The sequence below is a fragment of the Brachyistius frenatus genome, unplaced genomic scaffold (genome assembly GCF_029030835.1).
Source record: "Brachyistius frenatus isolate BFR_SWC_R1_liver_20210118 unplaced genomic scaffold, ASM2903083v1 Contig_10, whole genome shotgun sequence".
Classification (NCBI taxonomy): Eukaryota; Metazoa; Chordata; class Actinopteri; family Embiotocidae; genus Brachyistius; species Brachyistius frenatus.
In genome coordinates this window covers 2,723,601-2,745,243 of record NW_027210609.1, presented here as the reverse complement: position 1 = coordinate 2,745,243, position 21,643 = coordinate 2,723,601, and the positions used below count along the sequence as shown (strand labels likewise).

The window sequence follows — 21,643 nt, the reverse complement described above, 5'->3', positions numbered from 1 at the left end:
CGCCTTCCCCTTCTGTTTCTGTAGCTGAGGTCTTTTGATTCTTAGCTTGCATAGCCGCTCAGCGTTTCCCTTATTAAAGGGCGCTATCTTCAGCAAAGAACCAACCAGCTATAGTCTCCCAGGATAAATACAGTACATATTAAAAATAGAAAGAATATAGAGTTGGTGACTCTTTTGTCTCATTTGCGGAAAGAAAATGTATTTTTTTATTCGCTGTTCCCTCTTTTATAATTTATGAGGATACCTGAAGGTTAAGTTTTTCACTATTAATAGTTAAAAAAAAAATGTTAAAGGATTTTTCATTGATCAAACAAAACTGATGAAGAGGGCGTTGTAAAGAATAGTAGGTGGTAAGATCCCAACCTCCGTGACAAGGACCACTTTGGTGGGCTGTATTAATACCCTTGTACACAGGGCTGGAGATGACGACGAGGTGTACTGTAGGTGGGGGTGGGGTAGACGGGATGCATGGCACCCAGGACAGCTGTCCTATGTCTTGTGCCCAAAGGAGCTCATACAGCATTGCCAATCATCAATCATAGGGGAGTTATTTTCATAAGTCTTAAATAGGACCCATAAAGCCAGCTTTTCCCTCGCTACATGGGAAAACTTACAGCGGCCCTGCTCCTATACATGGCTCCTCCTCCCCGGCGCCAGACAGTCCAGAGTGATGCCTCCTTCAAGCCTGGCAGCTGGCTGTACACACAGACAGACGGACAGACAGACAAATGACGAGATAGCAGACCGAGTAGTAGTCTAGGCGTCCCTGTTTAGCTCCTACTCCTCTTCCTGTTCGGCAGCTTTTAACAACTATTTCTGTATCCGTGTCAGCATTGCACTTTTAGAATAGACTTTCACTTCCGAAAGCACACCCACTAACTTAAACTATATGTGGATCCGTTTGCGACAGAGCTAAGTATGCAAGAGTTGGAGATAAAAATATTCATATTTTTATCATCAACATTATATATTATATTTTACTTTATTTTGTCATTCCAAAATAGCATTTTTGCCATTTTTTTTCCTGTTTAAATGATACATTGAAATGATGTCACCTTTACCTTGTTAAAAAAAAAAAAAAGCCCTTTTGAATGACTTACTGCTAAACCACACCTTTTTTATGATTTTTTTTTTTTTTTTTTTTTTTTTTTTTTTGTATACCTTGTTATTGACAAAACATTAAAATGAAGGGGAAAAAAACAGAATCATCCACAGTTTTTGGAAAAAGGAACAAGATCATTTTAATTTTATAGTTAATTAGTGAGCAGCATCATTCTCATCCAGGGTTTGGATGATGTGGGTGTGTTTTTGCAGGTACAGGTAAAAAAAATGTGTTCTAAGAATCCCAGTCTGAGAAATGGATCATTTGGAATATTTATTTGACAACAAGACACCGAGCAACATAAACTTTTATAATACTATGACGTCTCATCTCTGTAACAGACTGATGCATACCCAATTTTTATCATGGAAATGGAACTGCGTGTGATTTTTAGGGTGAGTGTTCGGTCAGATTTTAAACAAATTGAAATGCCCGGTTCCTAAACAGGAAGTTTAAAGATACCAGTGGTGAATTTGAGGGATGTTTACCTGATGGACTTTCTCATGGAGGTCAAGTGTACCACCTGCGTCCTTCTCTATACAGTTGGGTTGGTGATAAATCATTCCATTGAAACCTCAGGAAGTGAATGTTATCAGTAAGTGAACCACGCATTGTGTCCAGTAATGCTGTATTGTCGGCTTAGCGGAGAGTATGTCATAAAAAATGGTCAAGAACCCAACTTAACAGCTTGAATATGAAGTGCTTGTAACATAATAGTCCCACTCTAAAGTTGTATCTTTCTGAGACATTCTATCACAACTATTACAACTTAGAATAATTTGACTTTCATCAAAGTTAAAAATAAAAATGTTTAAACAATAATTTATAATCACGCCTAGCTACTTAATGTGCTTAAGAACTTTAAAGTACTCTAAAGTATTTTCATGTTTCTTATCTGAGTGCAGGACTGTTTGTTCCTGGTTTGGATAATACAGAAAAACTCTCCAGCTGCATTAAAGACAGAGATAAGAGCTGGCCCTCTCTCTCTCTTTGCGTGTGCGTGTGTGTGTGTGTGTGTGTGTGTGTGTGTGTGTGTGTGTACACACATCTGGCTGCAGTGCCAGTTCTTATCTTTTTTCCTGTTCTGTCCAGCACATGGAGGGCAGTGATAGCATCAAGCCTCTGGCTTGGATAATTACACACACACACACACACACACACACACACACACACACACACACACACACACACACACACACACACACACACACACACACACACACACACACACACACACACACACACACACACACACACACACACACACACACACACACACACACACACACACACACACACACACACACATACTCTAGGTATGTACAGTATATGTATGTTTGCCTTTGTGTTTATACTGCAGTGTGTGTGTGTGTGTGTGTGTGTGTGTGTGTGTGTGTGTGTGTGTGTGTGTGTGTGTGTGTGTGTGTGTGTGTGTGTGTGTGTGTGTGTGTGTGTGTGTGTGTGTGTGTGTGTGTGTCCTTTAGCTAATGCTTGAATGGCATCACTTCCTTTGCCCTAATTTTCCTGTGAAAAAGTACCCTGCAGGTCATCTGAATGTGCGAATATTGAAACAATAAGAAAACTGAAACAAATCCAGGGTTATTATTCAGGAACGTCTGTGTGTATCTCGTTAAGCCTCATGGTTCCCTGTGATGTCGGTTTGCAACCTCTCCCGACCCCCAAAGTGTTCAAATAGTCATGGCTCCTTTGATTCATCTGTAAACAAGGATTTCTTTTGATCTTTAAAACTATTCTATTAAGTTTTAAGATATGGAGTTTGGCTGTAAGAAAAAACAAAAACAAAGTTGTCAGTGATTGATTCACAGTGAAGAAGTCTTTGTAATGAAAGACTGTGACTGTCTGGTGTGCTTAGAATCAGATCAAAAGATTGCCTCAGCTGTGGTTTACTAGGCACTCTGCCTTCTCTTTTCCTGTGAACTGTGTGTGTGTGTGTGTGTGTGTGTGTGTGTGTGTGTGTGTGTGTGTGTGTGTGTGTGTGTGTGTGTGTGTGTGTGTGTGGCAGGATCTGCTGCTTCCTAAAGATTGGTTAGTTTGGATCTTATTTGCTCTCCCTTTGAGAAATATAAACAACAGATAAAGACAGAGAGAAACTGTTCTGATTTCATCTTTTTTTTTCTTCTGGAAGGGTGTTTGTTACACATGAATGTGTGTGATTCTGTTTGTGTGCACGCATGCATATGTCCGTGCATGTGTTTGTGCATGCGCCCGGGGGGCCCTGCCAGTGTTTGATTGTGGCTCTGACCACACATCAGTTGGCTTTGACTCGGTTCTAATTAAACCGAGGGCAGGTCCGAACGGGCAACACGCGCGCACACACACGCGCGCGTACACACACACACACACACACACACACACACACACACACACACACACACACACACACACACACACACACACACACACACACACACACACACACACACTTCCTCTGCAGTTGATCTGTTATTACCATTCGGTTAGCTGCATGCTCAAGACGGTTCATTAGGTTGAGTTTATACTCTTTGCACACACACACTGATGCCTCAGTCAACTAAACTAAAAGGTGGCTTTGAAGTGTTCAAGACTTATTTTGTATTTTACTGCAATTGTGACACAGAACTTGTCATCCTCAAAACAGACATAAGTAAACTGAGATAAGCTTTTTTTTTTTTAAGTCATATGTACATTATTTGTAAAAAGTTCTGTACATGCTTACCATGGGTCTCGGTACCTAGCCACGTTTTACACAGGTTTTTTTTTTTAACAAGGTTGATAAACTTCTGGCGTTATGAAACACTTGTGTGACCACAAATGTGTTGATAATCTCTGTTGTACAGGAAATGTGTCGGAGGGAGAGAGGACGAGCGAAGGGAAGTGGGAGATCGAGACTGACAGATTAAATGAGAGAAAACAACAGAAAAGCAGAGTGGGGCAGATGGAACGAGAGAAAAAACTAACTTCTAAAGAAAAGAGGATTTTGGAGAGTTGATAAAACAAAACATAACATGTTTCATTGCTGTACCTTTAAAAAAGAGCTTCATTCCAAGAAAATCAGTTAACAGTTTGGAGAAACGCAAACGAGCGCTTCTCCTGAGAAAGATTAGAAATTCTGAAAATATGAGATTAAAATGACAAAATATTTAAGACATTTAAGGACATTTTAAGGACATGGAGGAAGAGGTGTCCTGAAAAGGAGGCCGAGCAGTCAGTCCGTGTCCCAGGAGAAACAACAGGACCCAGCTGTTGCTCCGCAGGCCACCACACCCAGCCGAGAGAGACTCCATTTGTTGTTGTAGCTGGCCTTTACGACTCTGGGAGAAAGCGGGGAGAAAGGGGAGGGTGGCGGCAATGGAGTCTGACTGACTTAAAGTTAAAAAAAAAAAAAAAAATGGGGAAGAGGAGCAAATGTCCGACCTTTACTTGGGAATTTGGAAAAGGTGGGAAAAGAGAAGAGGATGCTGCATCCCTTCCTGGTTTGTCATTTCTCTGTCCTGAGGTTTGGTTCCAAAGTTTGTTATCTGGGCCTATCGTTGAGAATGCCGGTGCTTTGTTTGATTACCCTGAGGCTCGGGAGTTTATGAAAACATATCCAGAGGACGCGACCTCAGCTGGGACCTGAGCGTTAACTCTGTTCCCACCAGAGATCCTCTAAACCATCTCTTTTCCTCTTCTAACCAGTGTCAGACCACTTTCACTCCCGGCCATGTCATCCCTCACTTTCCCTCTGTCGTTACTTTTCCTATCTTCAGTCTTTTGCTCCTCTCAGTCCTCATCTTTCTTCTCTGTTATTCACCCTTTCCCCTGTGTCACTCCCTCACTCCCTGCCCCCCGCCTCCCAGTTTAATAGTTACACTTTTATTGGCCTTTTTAGTCTCGCATACTGTGCTTCTGTCGCATGTATCTATCGTAAAACACTCTGCTGTCATGCCACGAAATTGAAAGCAGAGTTTAAACCTTCTTCAGTTGATGAATCACATTTTGCCCAGCTACTGTACATGTGAGCCGTGACGGCAGCACTTTATTTTACAGTAGAGTGACTACTTGGTATGTGGTGGATAATACAAAATAATTATTATCATTATTTTTTTGTTAAGTTCAGAAACAAATAAATTAAAACTGCATATTATGTCTAACTTACCACACAGCTTTGTACCATATTACACCGCCTTTATACATCAAAGTCTGTTTACAAGTTTTGGGGAGCGTTGTTTATGTGAAAAAAGTAGTACTCGGTCTTTGGGGATGAAGAGAAAGCTGTGTGAAGTTTGAAAACCAGCCTCAAGCGACGACACTTGAGTCATCATTGGTTGTGTCTGAAGACTAGACGTTTGAAGCAGTGTGGAGTTAGAGAGAGGCTTACCAGGGCCCAGCAGCCCACTCTTCGTCTCTGTCAAGTTGCATTATGGGTAATGAAGGTGCCAGGCTTTGGCGAGGAACATAGACTGTGTATAAATAGTGAAGCCAGTTGGTGACGTCACAGTGACCACTTGGCAAGGAAAAAGATTGCATTGAATAAAAAAGATGGCCTCCCTGGCGCTACTCCATGATGACTCCAACAATTCTAAATCAATGGAGTCCTCCTTTAAATGCCAACAGCATTTAAAGCCTAAAGTAACATTATTTTATGAGCAGGCATTTTCTTACTAGCCAAAGCATGAGAAAGCTCACTTGTCATCAATGAGGCACACGTCACCCTAGTCTTTATATATATTTACCTTTATTACCATGATCACACATTTTAATTTATTTGGAGTCAGTCCTGCACACTATAACCTGCTGCTGTTAATAATCACTATGGCATTACATTTGTATTAGTCCAAAGTTGAAAACAGTGTTCAAAAATCCAACATTTACTCCTCCGGGTATCATTTAAATGTCTGTATCTGTTTAAAGAAATAACTTTTTAAGAAAAGTATATTTTTGGCTGGACAGCAAGAGCGTGGCCAGTCCTAGAAACGTGAGTAACTGAGTGATCATAGTTTCACCACTGGTTGGCCTAATGCCACATGACTGACTGAAGTTACGGCATTTGTTGGCTAAATGCTTCTACTATGAGTTTCAAACAAGTAGGTCGATCTGCGAACACACAGAACTACATGACAGGACTACTACACGTCTCACTCACCTGGTTAGGTTGGGGGGGAGGGTTACATATTAAAGTGGATTTGTTGTGTAGTCTGTAAGACTGTAGCGAGATCCTTCTCGTTTCACATTAAGAGCTCATCCCCTTGGCAAACACGCAAGGAAAGCAGAGAAGTCCAGACGTCCGTTTCCTGCAATTCCCCCTGGCTCGTCCCGGGGAATCTTGAGCCGCCGATCTCATTGTTTCGGTCATTCTCCAGAGATCATGACCAAAGGATAAAGACTGACCGGTAATTAGAGAGCTTTGCCTTATAGGTCAGCCCCTCTTTACTTTGGTATGGTACACCGAAGGCATCACTGCTGCCACTTTTCCCAGTAATGACGTGAAAAGCCCTCTCATGTCATACGTGGTCCAGGCGTATACTTGTTTTTGACCTCCTCTTGTGTTACTTGTTTTCCATAATTCTGCGGGAGGACTCGCATTTAGGTTTGAGAGGAACAGACAGGATAGGCAAATCATATATTAATAGTAAAAATATAGAATAACCGCAGCTTTATTGGTATAAATTATGATGTTTATTAGCACTAGACTGGTTAAGTCTGCTTTTACTATGTCGTGTCGTGTCCCTGCTATTATGTATTTATAGCATTTATCTGCGAGGATAAAAAGCAAACATTTTATGAAATGTTTTACTTCACCTTCTGGTCAATGACATTTATACTACCTTAATAATTGGTCAAATAAATACCTAGACTCTGGTACTTAACCGGGAAAGATTTAAGAGAGAAGAAATGATTGTTATTTGCTTCAAGTTCACAAACAAATGATCAACCGGCCTGTATTATGTGGACTCGTTTCATGATTCACATGAAGTCATTGTTTTTGGCCTTAGTATTGAATGTGGATGTGTGGGTCAGTTTTGATCTAACCCGGTGCACAGGATGTGTGTCACAGAGAGGGTAGGTCAGGTTAGTAGGTTCCCCTCCTCTTCCTGTCTCCACCCGTCCCCTTTTCCTTCTTCCTCTCTCAAGTGTCGGTGAATAGATTGTGTACCGATACACACAACTTTACACACCCTGCTCACTGTGTTTCCCCCCCTGAGAGCTGCAGGTCGGGAACAACGAGGACACCAGACATAACACAGAGGATCTCTGTAAGAAATAGAAGAACACAGAACTTCCATTTAAAATTCAGGAGGGGCATACTGTGCAGGGAAACATTAGATGTGGAAAAAGTGTTTTGGCTTTAATTTTCATCACCCTAAGGAATACAGTGTGGTACAATGTGGCCGCTGAGTCATGTAGAGCTTGCTAGTTACCAAGGCCTTGGGTTGTTTATTCGGATTAGGGTGTAAATAGGTAGGAAAAATAACTTTTGGAGTCGCGGGTCACTCGTGTAGTGCTTTGACAGCAAAGGCAGTAGCGACATTAGCCTGGCAACCTGGCTTCCCGACATGGTGTTGGATGAGGGCTCTCCTGGTTTTGCGTGGCTCGGCCTGACTGATGGTCTTCAGTCTTCGCTGTGATTAAAGTCTGGAAACCCTGTTTACATAAAAGTTTGCTCAGCAACTTTGAAGAGCAGTCCAGTCAGGGCCCAGTGGGGGTCACTTAGTGCGATGACGTTGTAGTAGGTCCAACAAAGGTGGCATTAGTAAAGTTTCCGCACACTACACAGGGTATATGGTGGTGAATCCGGACTTAAACACCACTCCAATATATTCAAAATAAATTGAGGTCTACGCCGATTAAGACGCATCGATGGAATACAATCCCAAACAGCGCATGGCCAGACCCATATTTGGGTCTTGTAATAACAGGCCATAGAGACACTGCTCTTTGGGCAAGGACTCTTATTCAGTTTGTTGAACCAATCATACATTAGTTATGCTTTAGATGGTCGCAGTCTGCTCCTGTCTGGGAAAATGTTCCCAAAATTTGGAACCATTGCTTGAAGATTGAGCACTGGTAAATTATAGTCGCTAGTAGTCTGTGTTTCAGTATGTGTCCCATTCTGACTTTCAACACTGTGTATGTTGGTGGAAATAGCTGTTCTGTGTGGGATGACTGCACTTTGCAGGTTTAGACAATCTTAACGTCTGTTCCCAGTTTGAAGAAACTACGTCCAAATGGGACACACCAACAGCTTCGAATCTGGATCACACAGTCCCGACATCTGATATCCACTGAGCCATCTGGAACCACTTTATCAAATGAGCCTTTTTACTGCCAAGCAATGTTAGCCAGTATTTGTGTACAGTTGTATATGGTGACTGGAGGCATTATTTTATTAAACAGAAGGCAGTAAGAGCTTTAAGGTCCTGCAGTAGTATGTTTTCACTGTGGCTTTGGATAGCGGTGGTAATGAGTAGAAACTAAAGACTGAAAAAAGAGTGCACAAAGAACAATGACAGCTCATCTCACATGGGCTGACATGTGGCTGCTGGAAAATGTCACTATGGGAACATTTTTAACATTCACTCATATTGAAGTTGTTCTTTGGATTCTAGAACAAAGTCTAGAGTGTCCTGCAGATGAGGAGGCGCTGGAAACTTTAGATTTATCAGTTTGGTTTCAATCTATTATTGACTCTGTGCACAATGTAACTCCACATCCTGTATGAAAGGGCGACAATAATGTAACTGCTGACATTTATGAAGCTGGTTTGTTTAACATTGATATGCTTTGTTTGACCTGTAATTTGGATGCTTTCCATATATATACGTATATATATATATATATATATATATATTTAGTTTTTCTCTATAATGCTATATAATAATATAAAGTATTATATACTTTGTGTACTGGAGTAAACTATATATTTTACATAAGATTTATGAGACAAAATGTTATACTGACACATATCCTGTTGTGGTATGACGAGTATATTACATGCTTTCCTCTCAACTTCACTAACATCATAATGTTCTGCAAAAACACTTTTCTGGCCTGTATTCAACACCATAACTCGGGAACAGAGGGGGAGATTGTGCCCATAGTTCACATTTTATTGGATATTGAATTGGTGACACTAATATCGGGTGTCCACCTTGAAACTGTTGTGATTATAGCCTTTATGAAGCATCCAGAGACTTCCCAGAATTTTCAGTTTAAACCACCTGCCAGTCAAACCACCACAGTGTAGATTCCCGCCACATTGTGCAGGAATGTCTGAGGGAATTCAGGAATGTAGCTGGGAATGCAGCATGCTGCCACAACAGTTGGTGTTACGTTGAGTGCCATGAGGTCACTTTCTCTGCTGAAAACGGGAATGCACACTCTCATCACCATCTGCCTGTGTAGATTTGCTGCATGTGTTGCACGTGTGTGTGTGTGTGTGTGTGTGTGTGTGTGTGTGTGTGTGTGTGTGTGTGTGTGTGTGTGTGTGTGTGTGTGTGTGTGTGTGTGTGTGTGTGTGTGTGTGTGTGTGTGTGTGTGTGTGTGTGTGTGTGAAATCATCAGGAGTGTTACTGGAAGAGGATACACAAAATAGGGTTTAGCACTCAATCCCAATTGATCTTTTTTTACTGGAGCATGACACATTGTCTTCTCAGACTCAAATTATATTTCCAGCAATGTTTTCATATATATTTTGCAAGAATCATAATATATTAGAATTGGTAGGCTACTGAATAACTAGAGTTTTACTAGAAGTGCTGCCAGCATGTTGTCCAACACACAAAGACAAAACAATGACTTTTCTCTCATATAAGGACGAACACTATTATGATTTTTTTTTTCTTTTCTATCCGCCAGTGTTTTGATTCTTGATGAGGGAATTTTCCCTTTACATTGCAGATCACTTCAAGTTCTAAGAAATTTTAGGCTGTCTTGAATGCGCTGCATGTTTAGGATCTACCAACACATTTTGAATAATGTTTAAATCAGGCGACAGTGAGGGCTGTTCGAAAAGCTTCAACTTGTGCCTCCTAAAGCTGGTTAAGGTGGAATTAGACGGTTGCTTTGGATCATAGTCCTTTTATGAAAGCAGGTCTCTCATTTGTTTAATTGTCTTAACTGACTGCAAGACATTCTGTTTGTGGATTGTCTATCCCATCTCTACATACAAACGTCCACTTGGCCTCAGGGATGAACTGATTCGATTTTGGGTGTCTAAGGTCACTGTGACCTCACCGCTGCTCCAATTGTCACCATATTTGACACTAATCTTGGGTGTTCACCTTGAAACTGTGGTGAATGCATAGATCCTCTGTGCTGTCAGGTTGAAGATGTGTGTGAACCATCTACATTTTAGAATTGGTAGCCTCTTTGTAACAATATCCATATTTAAAGTATTTTCTACTGTCATGGCACCAATGTTGTGTTCTATCAGAATCAGCTTTATTAAACAAATTGCTTCATGAAATATTTCATGAGTTTGAACAGGAGGCATACAACTGCAAGGCCGTAATTTCCTTGGTCCTCCAGATTTTTTTCGGACTTCCACAGTTTCCCTGACTGATATTTCTTAATGACAATTTTGGCTGTGGAAATTGCATGCTGGAAGTTCTGTAATATCTTTTTATAGCCTTTATGATCTTTGTAGGCATCAATTAGCTTAATTTCAGATCTTGTTAGTTGCTTAGAAGCGCCTTCTTCAAAGAAAGTTTGAAAAGTCAAAGAATTTATCAGCTCTTCAATTAGCTCACAATTATAATGTCAATTCTTGACCTATCTTACAGGTTTTAACTTGTCAAATACAACCTGAGATATAATTTCAAATCAAAAACTTCAGTGGAAGTGAGCCCAAACTTTTGCATAATGCCACGGTTTGTTTTTAACCTCCATGGCAAAAAAAGTAAAAGTCTACAAATATTTAAAGAAACTCTCTTAAATAAAGTCTTCCTTGCCCGGCAAATCAACAAAACGTGGAATTTGCCCAGATATGTCAAAACGTTTGCGAGAGAGCCATCTGACACGAGATAATATTCTAAGAAATCAGCAGTGATGGTAGTACAGAGTCGTATAGAGGATGCCAAAATATGTACATTTGTAAATCTGTATGAGCTTTAAGGCCCAACACAGTGACACGTTTGCATTCGAACTGGGATCGACGTGGACCACTGAGAGTCGCTGTCTTGCAGAGCCACATGCAGTTACCCTGGCAGGCCTCCCACGTTACTCCAGATAGTGTGCAACACCTCCTTCTTGGTGACAGGTGCAGCCTCAGCTGGACAGGGTGTCACAGGATGGGTGACATGTCAGGCAGCTCTGTCCTGCTGCCCATCACGGTTATTCTTGGTCATAAACGAAACACCATGGAATCAATGTATGTTTTGCTTTCCAAATGTCAGTGCAGCTACCATGAAGAAGCGAAGGACATGGAAAACAGTTTGGTACGGAGTGCACTCGTTACTATACGTCCTCTTCACTTTCAAGCTTAAAACCTGTCTCAATCAACCAAATAGCAGTTTTGAACCCGTGAAATCAGCCCATGGTGGGATTTTTAAAAGAATCTGTAGAAGTTCTTCTCTTCATTCTCAAGTTTCGGGTGAAGCAAATAAAAGTTTTTCCCTCAGCCGCCCCTCAGGCGAATGTTGACCTCATTACATCTTCTGTGCTTCAAACTGCTGTCATTTCACAGCAGAATACTCCTCCATACTGGAAACTGAATCCTGAGCAAGGCTACACCCAAACTGCATTATTTATTTACATCAACCAGCCTAAGCCCACAGCTCCTTTGTGCCTATGTTAGTGTTAGTGTGTGTGTGTGTGTGTGTGTGTGTGTGTGTGTGTGTGTGTGTGTGTGTGTGTGTGTGTGTGTGTGTGTGCGTGCGTGCGTGCGTGTGTTTGTGCGCGCTCCTCAGGAGGTGTGTGTGAGAGATCCATGTGTGTGTGTGTGCGCTGTCATTGTTTGAGTGGTTATACACATGTGGAAGTGGACATTAAAACTATTTTAGCATTGAGGTCAGCACACACACAAACAGACACACACCTGCCATTGTTGTCGATGTTTAGGTAATTTCCAGTGTGTTCTCTAGATATTGTGTGTTTCCATGATGAAAGGGTTGTGGTTAGCCAGCAGAGAGGGCACCACTGAAAAGAAGAAGAGAGGGAAAAGAAAGACAGAAGCTGTGGAGGTAAAACAGATGGAGATCTGTGTTTGTACGGCCAGTGAACTCTTGTAAGCTGAAAACATTTCTAGACTTGTGTATTCACGTCTTGGATCCAGCGAGTACAATTCTCTTTAATTGTAGAAGTTGTTGTGGGGATATTCCCTCCCCGCTTACATGTGAATCCTGCCTTCAGGGAGGCTTATGAGAGGAATGAAAGGGGAAGCACCCCCTTCTCATTAACATAAATCATCAAATGCATCCCCTTGGCAAACGGATATCAAGTCATTTGTTAGAGGAAACAATCATTTCTATGGCTGACACCCCTTTCTTATGTTTGAACTTCCTGCCTTGGGCTCATGTCTCTGCAGACTAATCAGGTTAGCAGACAGATCTGAGAGAAAGAGAGAAGTAACACAGTTTGCACTTCTGAAATGTTCGAGGATCAAACAAATCATCAAATCATCATCATACAACCATAATTAACAACAACAACAACAACTTTTATTTGCATTATTTCTGGGGAAATATTGATGCTGAATATGAAGCAACTCGTTGCCATAGCTGCAATTTGTGAAATTAAAAATCAACAGTTTCTGGACTCAAACTGTTTGTGTCTTCACTCCTGTGTTTTGATGAAATCCACTTAAAAAAAAACAACAACACATTATTACCATAAATGTGATTGCAGTCTTGCATGTAAATCTCACATTTGAATAAGCAGATGAGTCTCCCTTACTTAAAAGTCACAGTAAGCTGTCTTACTCTGCTGGAGCAACTCATCTTACGTTTTGTTTTGTTTTTTAAATCATTTTTCTTCTTTTTAAAAAAAAAAAATCAGTTCAATAAAATACCAAAAAAAGACAAACCCTCATACATCCACAAAAATACCGAGAGCAGAACTCTGCCTGGGATTTCCATTTTCAGGTGAATGGATAAATAACTGAATACACAGCAACACACTTTACACACAACATAAAAGCAAATACCGATATCATAAAATGTAAATCTGGTCAGTCCATGCTTGTGCACTGCCAAGGATTTTGAAATATGCTGCAGCATTCTCTAATAAATGATGACATTGGATTTAGTGATGGTCAATTAAGGCTTCAGCTGCAAATTCATTTGAAAAATTCAGAGAGAAGAGACAGAAAAAATACGACTGATTTTCAGCCTTTAATAGTGCAAAGAGACCAAGGTTTCAACACTACTGTGTCTTCATCTGAGTCAAAGATTAAGAAGCAGTTGATTCAACTGTATTTTGATGGAAGACGAGCGGGGATCGCTTTCCTGCCAAGTTAAAAAAAAAAATGCAGGCCTAAAAAAAACAAAAAACACTTTATTATCATAATTATCAACTCAATAGGTTCCAAATTTTACCCGAGCATTGTGGCTCTTGAGGGCATCAATATAATGGGCTACAGTGTCTGCATGAAAAACATACACGAATACATTTCCATGTCTAAAAAGGGCTTTAAGTGGTTTCATTTCCTCAGTGTGCCGCTACGCTGTGACACATATTTGTCACTTTCTTCAGCTTTGGAAAAACTCGCATCGACTATCCCAGAACACAAGAATGACAGAGAAATGCAGTTCAACTGGATTTCCTAACTTTTCTTCCTCAACCGGCAGCACACATTCACTTTTGTATCCAGCAGCCATAAACCACATCACTCTGTGTGGTCCCCTAATTGCATATCAGATGGAGCCAGTCTCTATGATGAAAGCTTGACTTTGCGCTTTGTGCTTTGGTGTCAGTTCTAATATGTAAAACAGATGTGTGTTTAATAGGAAAGCCCATCAGTGGCCGTGTAGCACTGCAGAGTTGAATGGCTTTGGAGGTTGGATTCCCTTTGGGGCCACCCGCACTTAGGATGTATTCCTGTAAGTAGGCTCAGTGTTTTAAATCAGCTCTCTAAAGGAGCCACAATCCTGAACCATCTGCTTTAAAGTGGTAATGTCAATGAAATCACAGCCATCTGAAAAGTTGCTTCTTCATAAACTGTAATTCCAAGACGGCAAACAGTGTAGTTCTGGTGTTACTTTCCCTGAAGCATTGCTTGGACCCAGTTCTGCAGAACAGTGCTAAAGACCCTCGTGCTGAGGTTTGTGTTGTATTTGTGAGGGGGGCGGGCAGTAATCAGCAGCAGCAGAGAGTTGGCTGCGATTCCAGCGGCCTCAGCTTCCAGCTAAAACCGCCTCTATCTGATCAGATCCCAGCCTTATTTCAACAACTAGCCTGGATTATACTTGTCGTATCAGCCAAAGCCCAACTGATTACAAAAACATTCACACAATGATTACATGCAGCTTACTGCTGGACTTTATGAAACATCCAGCAACCCTTCTTTTTCAACCCGCAGTGACTCAAGGTCTTCAAGTGATAAGGCTGCTTCAAAGTTAAAGATGTGCTGTTGATTGTGCTTCAGCCAATCCCTTTGAGGTGCTGTCATGGTGTTGTTTGTGTCCGTGTGTGTGGTGCGGTGTGGTGTGTGTGTGGGGGTCGACCAGTCAGGACGGATATAATTCAAGTAAGAGCTGCAACTAACAATTATTTCCGTTGTACATCTGTGCTTGGATTTTTCGGATTAATTCAGCCTTTGAAATGGCCCAAGGTTAACATCCTCACGTTGACTGCTAATTCCTGCTGCCCATAGTTACTGTTGCTGTGTTAGTCAAGCTTTCTTTTCTCGCACGGTAATGCTGTTTACAACAATAACGGTGTCGGGCTTACTACTTAATCCTATGTTTCAGACAGAGGTAAATAAGCAGGCTTCTAATTTCTAATTTTCCACTGATTTTGCCACGAATATTTGCTGCTGGATGTTATCGGCTGGAGCTGGCTAAGCTGGCGTTACCTCCGCGAAGTGGTTGAAACCACCATCTTCAGCTTTTTAATGTTTCCGGCTGACTCATTTTAATCTGAGAACCCTATAAGAGGGTCTCAACTATGCACTTTAATGGCTACGGACAGTCTGGCTAAAGCTGGACGTTCCATGAAAAACTCACATGATCACCAACTGATGATCGATGTGGTTAAAAAGAAAAAAAAACTTTGTTCTGGTTTTGCAGAAAAATGCAAGATTTGACTTCTGCATTATTTTAACATTACTCTGTTTGAAAGCTCAGTTACATATTTGGATAATCATGACAAAGGTTGGATTTGTGCTTCATGGTTTCATACTCAACTTTTGTCTCCCTCTTCTGCCAGTGAGAGTAATTAAAACAACATAGGCTCCAGAATGCCCAGTGTATATATATATATATATATATATATTTGGCTTGAATGTTATGGATGCTCATTCATACGTAAACGTCCCGCACTACAACATTAATGTTAGGATAGAAAACGTTCACCTTTGCAGCCAATGATAGAGCAGACACGCTGTCTTTCTCTACAGCCCCACAACTTCCACATGTGGGGACATCCAAAGCTGGACAGCCCCTCCATGCACAGTTATGGTTACCAAGCCACGATTGGACAATCACTGTTTTGAGGGAGGAGTTAAGAGAATCAAAACAAATTAAGATTAAAAAAAAAAAAAAAAAAAAGTAAGGTAATAGTTCTGTGTAAAATAAATGAAGCCTGCAGTCTGTGGTTTTCTGAACAGAAAAGATCCATGTACATGCTGATTTTGATTCTCTAATGCTTAAATAAATTGCTGAACTGAGAAATAACAATTCTCCTGGATGCTCTCTTCGCAAATCAACGAACGCGCTGGCAAATTTGGTCAAATCTGTCAGTCTTACCTTTAGATTTTTTTGGTTTTTTTTTCCACTGGTTCAGGTCCACATTATTTGCTGACTGACAACAAATGATGTTAGTGTAATCTATAAGCTCCCTAATTAGACAGAGTTTTAGAAGTGATTTATTTTGACCTTGGCTTTTTCTCCGAAATCTGCTTATGCGTTGCAGAAACGGAGGTAAATGGTTGAGAAACATCCCAAGTATTCAGCCGCCCTTGAAAGAGTGTTGTAAAGTTGTTGGCTTCAGTTTGCTGGAGCTATTCATGTTACATAAGGTCCCCCGTCCCCCCCCCGTCCCCCCCCGTCCTCCCCCGTCCCTCCCTCCCAAATCGCCCCGCTCACCCCTTCCCCCTTTTCACAAAAGATTACACACACACACACACACACACACACACACACACACACACACACACACACACACACACACACACACACACACACACACACACACACACACACACACATCAGTGCGGCATGGCAGCCGTCCAGAGAGGGGCTCCAGTGTCGCTCCGTTTCAAAGAGCTCTTTGCTTGCTGTCCTTTTGATGGCTGCTCCCCAGCAGCAGTGGAGCAGAAACGCAGAACGTCCAGCTTTGATATGAATTTGTCCCTGATTCTCCACACTGCTCTGCAACTACACTCAGTTTTTGAAACGAGCCTCGCGAAGACCAGGGTGGGAACACCACAACCTTCTTCAGTTTTAGCCTGCAGAACAGGTTCGACAACTTTTTCCCCAGCACAAATGACTTCTGGCCACATGTCTTCTCTTATTGTGCACTTCTACTTCCCTGTTGACGCAGGTATGTCAGGTAAAGCAAAAACCAATGCTGAAATATCTTAGAATAGATTCTGAATAGATTCAGATGGACAAAAACAGAAATTAAATGAAATGGAAGAATATGGTTCAGAGGAAATTTGTATTCAGTGCTGCTGGAACAAATTCCATCTTTAAATGAAGAAGCCGGTGTTCCTTTTTTCACTGTTACCAGATTAATGCCATGTTTTAAACTGCTTCGTTGATTCATTCATTCAAAATTTACATCCGAGTCTGAGTTTAGATATAAAAATTGGGTCCTTCAAAGGTAAAGGACCTTCAGAGAAAGATCCTTCAGTTCAAGGTTTTGGGATTTATTATTAAATACTACTATTTTTTATTATCATTCTTTCTGTGATTGAGATGAGAAAATTAGTACTAATCTCGTGTGTTAAGTAAAAGCTGGAGACGAGATGTGGTAAGCCTGGCTTGACTTGTTGGAAGCAGTGAGAAACAACTAGCCTGACTCTGTCCAAAGTAAAAAAAATAAAATAAAAAACTACCAATAACTCTTTACTTCATGTTGCAAAACCTTTGATTAATCCATACTCAAACAAAAATTCTTAAATCCCATTTGAAGGGAGTTGTGGTCTGTATCTATTCCTTGGTGAACACCAGTTGGAAACAGCAACTTTCCAGAGTCACAGTAAGGTTGCCAGGTTTAGCACAATCATGGCTAGACAGAGACCCAACGTGACGCTTGCGCACAGAGGCACAGAAGGATGGATAAACTGTTGTTGGTTAAGAAATAGATACAGCACAAAACTTCTCCTAAAACCACAAGCTGCTCTTTTTGCACACATAAAACAAAAAAAACCAAACAAGATATATTGTGTTAAATGTGAACCATTACAGATGTGTTTTAAAACACCAGAGAGCCCGTCTGTAATCCCCAGCTGCAGAGGCTAAACTAGACTAATCATCTGCACTTACACAATTAATTAAAGTGTATTTCCCAGAATCTTTAACGACTACTCAGTCTTATTTTAAACGTTAAAGTTCCACCTGCGAAGGAAAATGTTTCACGGTTATAGAAGTGATTATTTGTTCCATTGTTCATGCCACTTGTGAACTGACGTGTTATATATTCACACGGAAATAAAATTGTTGTTGTTCAGAAGTCTCACCAGCATGATCAGATAAAAGTCACATGCCAAACAGCTGCTCCGGTCCGGCACCTTTTTTTTTTTTTTTTTTTTTAATTCTAATTCAAGCCAAGAAGCATCAGTCATGAGTTTAGCTGATTTAGCTGTTTTTGTAGCTCCTTTCTGTGAAAGGTGATTTACGTCCGAGAGTCGGCACAGAGCTGGATCTCTGCACATTTTGTTAGAATTTAAAATAGGTCAGTCTCCATTTTAATGAGGCCGAAAGGCAGCGAGGTTTGCACTGTTTGTATTAAATCGGTGTGTTAACACCGATCGTTTCACATGAACCTGCCAAATCTGGATGTACAGTTTAAATAGAGCGCATATTTTGATCACAAGTGGCAAAGCCATTACTGCCCCCGCGGTACCGAGCGTTGCCCCGTTCACACTCCTGCAGTCATTTGCCGTGGGGCCTCTGCACAAAGCCGTTACTATAATAATGTGTTTAATTATACACATCAGTCAATCATGCAGCAAAAAAACGCCAAACGTTCCAAATCATGCCAGATCGCCGCGGGTTAAAGAAAACGACACGTTTGAAGTTGTTACCTTAGGCTCTGCAACAAAACAAAAAAACACACAAAAAAAAAAACAGCAAATGTGGAAAATGTCACTGTTTTCTGACATTTTTCAGACAAAATAATATTTATAATTATCTGCTATATTAAGAAGAATTGTTGCAGCCCAACTTCGGTGGTTTGTTTTGATGCGTTGTCACCTTGTTCTCGACTGCACATGACCTCTGTAAAGTCCTGTCAAGAACACTTTTTTTGTCAGTAAGATTTTTTTTTTTTTTGCTCTCCCTGAAAACCCTGGCGATATATCGGATTTTCAGCTGCTGCGCTTGAATGTCACATTCCAGCTCTTTGAGTTGCGAAGCAGTTTATTCTGAGGAATGCAGCATGTATGTGTCAAAAGGGTGCGTGTGCGTGTGTGTGTGTGTGTGTGTGTGCGTGTGTGTGCATGCATGCGTGTGTGCGTGTGTGTGTGTGTGAGACATTCCAGACAGTGTTAGAGGTATGTGAATTACGTCTTGCGGAGGGGGAATGCGAAGAATCTGCTGCCATAAGAAGGCCGCTGTTGTTTACTGACACACCGTTGCAAAGGAGGTTCCTCCGAGCGTTTATGTGCGGCGTGTCTGTGTGCCACTTCCTTGTAAGAAACTTCTTAGCAGCGACTGCGAGCGATGGTTTTAAAAGCCGTTATACAATTGGTGCACGTAAGCCCCAAAAACAAAAACAAAAACAAAAACAAAAAACGAGAGCTCTCTGTATTTTCTCTCAAGGTCATTTTGACTCACTCGCTCAGATCTTGTTCATCTGCTGCTCGATACGAAAGGAAAAGTCATTTCCCATGACTGATTAACAAAAAAGTCTCTGATATGATATTATATTATAAAGTAGGTATAGGTGTTGTATATATATATATATATATATACTGTCAAAGTGTCAAAAATGCTGTCAGAAAAGAAATATACAAAACTCCTATTTAGCAAATGGGCCATTCGGATGGTTTGTGATGTCAAAAAGTCACATTTCCACTCCTGAGCACGGCCTGCTGTCCAACCTTCAGTGGTTTTGTAGACAAAATAATAACTACCACATTAATTACTTGTTTCAGTCTCTGAATATCTTTTTCTATTTTGTCTTTTTCTCGTCAGATTTGGGATATGAGCGACGACGAGAGCATCTGAAGGACGGGAGGAACAAACACTCGAGCTCCAGAATGACGCGACGCTCTCGTCCAAAGTTTCTTTCTTTCTTTCTTTTTTTCTGAATCCCACACTCTCAAATGACAAAGTCGTTCACATAATCAAAAACCAAGAACATTTTGAAAAAAAAAAAAAGCCTCCTCAGAAAAAGGAACGAAAAGCTTTCAAAATTTCTCGTCAGATACAAAGAGTCAGACCTTCAAAACTCTGCATTAAAATGGTAAAAAAAAAAAAAAAAAAATCAAGTTAAATAATTTGCTGGATTTTACTGCTGAAATATTCAGTGGTTTTTTTTGTTTTTTTTTTGCTTTTACTTTAGAAACAGCAGCAGAGCTCGAACAAGGTCTATATATATATTTTTTTTAATATTCTGTTTTATGTGTTCATGAAAGCTTATATTCTCAGAAGAATGTACCCGCTCCCGTCACCTTCTGATTGTGTAATCAGTCACACTTCCAATTCCCTGAGCGAAAAACCCCTAAATGTTTGCGAAAAAGAGGCTTTTTTTTTTTTTTTTTTTGGTCTTAAAAGCTTCAAAAAGCCTCACTAAATGGTCACACTTTTAATCCCTCCCAAAGTCTTTCCATCGACACCGTTAATGGGTTTACTGGAGGGAAAAAAAAAAAAAAAACTTTGGCAAAACATTGAAAGACATCTGCTCGCTCATTCGGTTTTGAAAAGAGCCTGGGGTAAATAATGAAAAATATATATAAAAAAAAAAAAAAAAAGAACGGCGGACAACTCGGCAGATCCATCCACCTTCTTGTCTGTTTGCCAGCGGCTGTGATACATGCGGTACGGCCGACACTAAAAACCGGCTTTGTCGCTTTGAAAGCTTTGTTTCAGAATTTGAGATGCGAGTCAAAACAAAACAAAACAAACAAAAAAACAAAAGTGAGGTCAGAACCGCCAGAAAATTCTTAATATTAATAAACACACCCCCCCCAAAATATTTGACTCCGATTTAAGTCTGGCAATTGAAACTAAACTCTGAACTTGTTTTCACAACTGATATTTGTGAGCTGTATTTAACCGAAAACTGAAATAAAATCAAATTCTGTTAACACGCGCGCGTGTGTGTGTGTGTGTGTGTGTGTGTGTGTGTGTGTGTGTGTGTGTGTGTGACCTTTATATCACTGAGAATGGTGGTTTATGTGGAATTCCTCTGCCAGTTATTATAATATATCCACTCCATTTAACTGCATCTCATCTCACTCGCTCCTTTTTGTTGTTGTTGTTGTTGTTGTTGTTGTTTGTTTGTTTGTTTTTGCATCTCTTAACACAATCGCAGACGCACCAGAGCAGTTACAAGACAAGAGGCCCACAAGGTCGGACGGTGGTTTAAAAGCACTTTTATTGTTCATCGAGGCTACTTTACGTACAAAAAAAGGTGGCCCGCCAAAACCTTTTTAGTAGGAGGAGACACGGAGCCACAGATTGACTGTTGTTTTCTTGATAGAAATGTTCTTACAGTTCAGAGTATTACTACCACTAAGTACATGCTACTTCCACTTTAAAAAAAAAAAAAAAAAAAAAAAAAAAAACAAGGACCTGGAAAATGCGGTACAGTCAGAGTAAAGACTTAACTGTTCTTTGATTTATCTGCTCGTATTGCCCGGTAACTTGATTACAGATGCGGAACGGCCTCCTGCGGATTCAGGGGAGAGGTGGGGGGGGGGGGGGGGGTTTAAGCGTCCCTAAAGCCGACGCGCTGCTGTCATCCGGGCCTCGGTGACTGGCACCTGAGCGGATGAACTCCAGTACAAAAACCGGTACGAAAACGAAGACAGATTTATCTAAGCGGAGGTTCAATGTTTTCCGACGACAAATGCTTGGTTGTTGTTTTTTTTTTTTAGACGCGAGACGCAAAAACGGCTGTAGAACTTCTGGGGACCGACGGGAAGTAGCGATTGTCGCCGAACACGCCCTGCGGGCCTTATCGTGGTTTCATACGTTTACCGTGTTCCTGCACTTGAACCTTTAGACTAAA

At 40.8% G+C, this 21,643-nt stretch overlaps 2 protein-coding genes across 2 annotated transcripts in view; both read left to right on the top strand.

The window, feature by feature from the left end:
- Positions 1-20,384, top strand: part of atg7 (ATG7 autophagy related 7 homolog (S. cerevisiae)) — a 61,453-nt gene extending 41,069 nt beyond the window's left edge. Inside the window, exon 19 of the mRNA XM_069690899.1 lies at positions 19,603-20,384. Within this exon, the coding sequence (XP_069547000.1) occupies positions 19,603-19,635 (33 nt within the window). The 3' untranslated portion in view covers positions 19,636-20,384. The remainder of the gene's footprint in view (positions 1-19,602) is intronic.
- The window catches only part of hrh1 (histamine receptor H1), a 117,251-nt gene that overhangs the window by 48,989 nt on the left and 46,619 nt on the right, over positions 1-21,643 (top strand). The window lies entirely within an intron of this gene.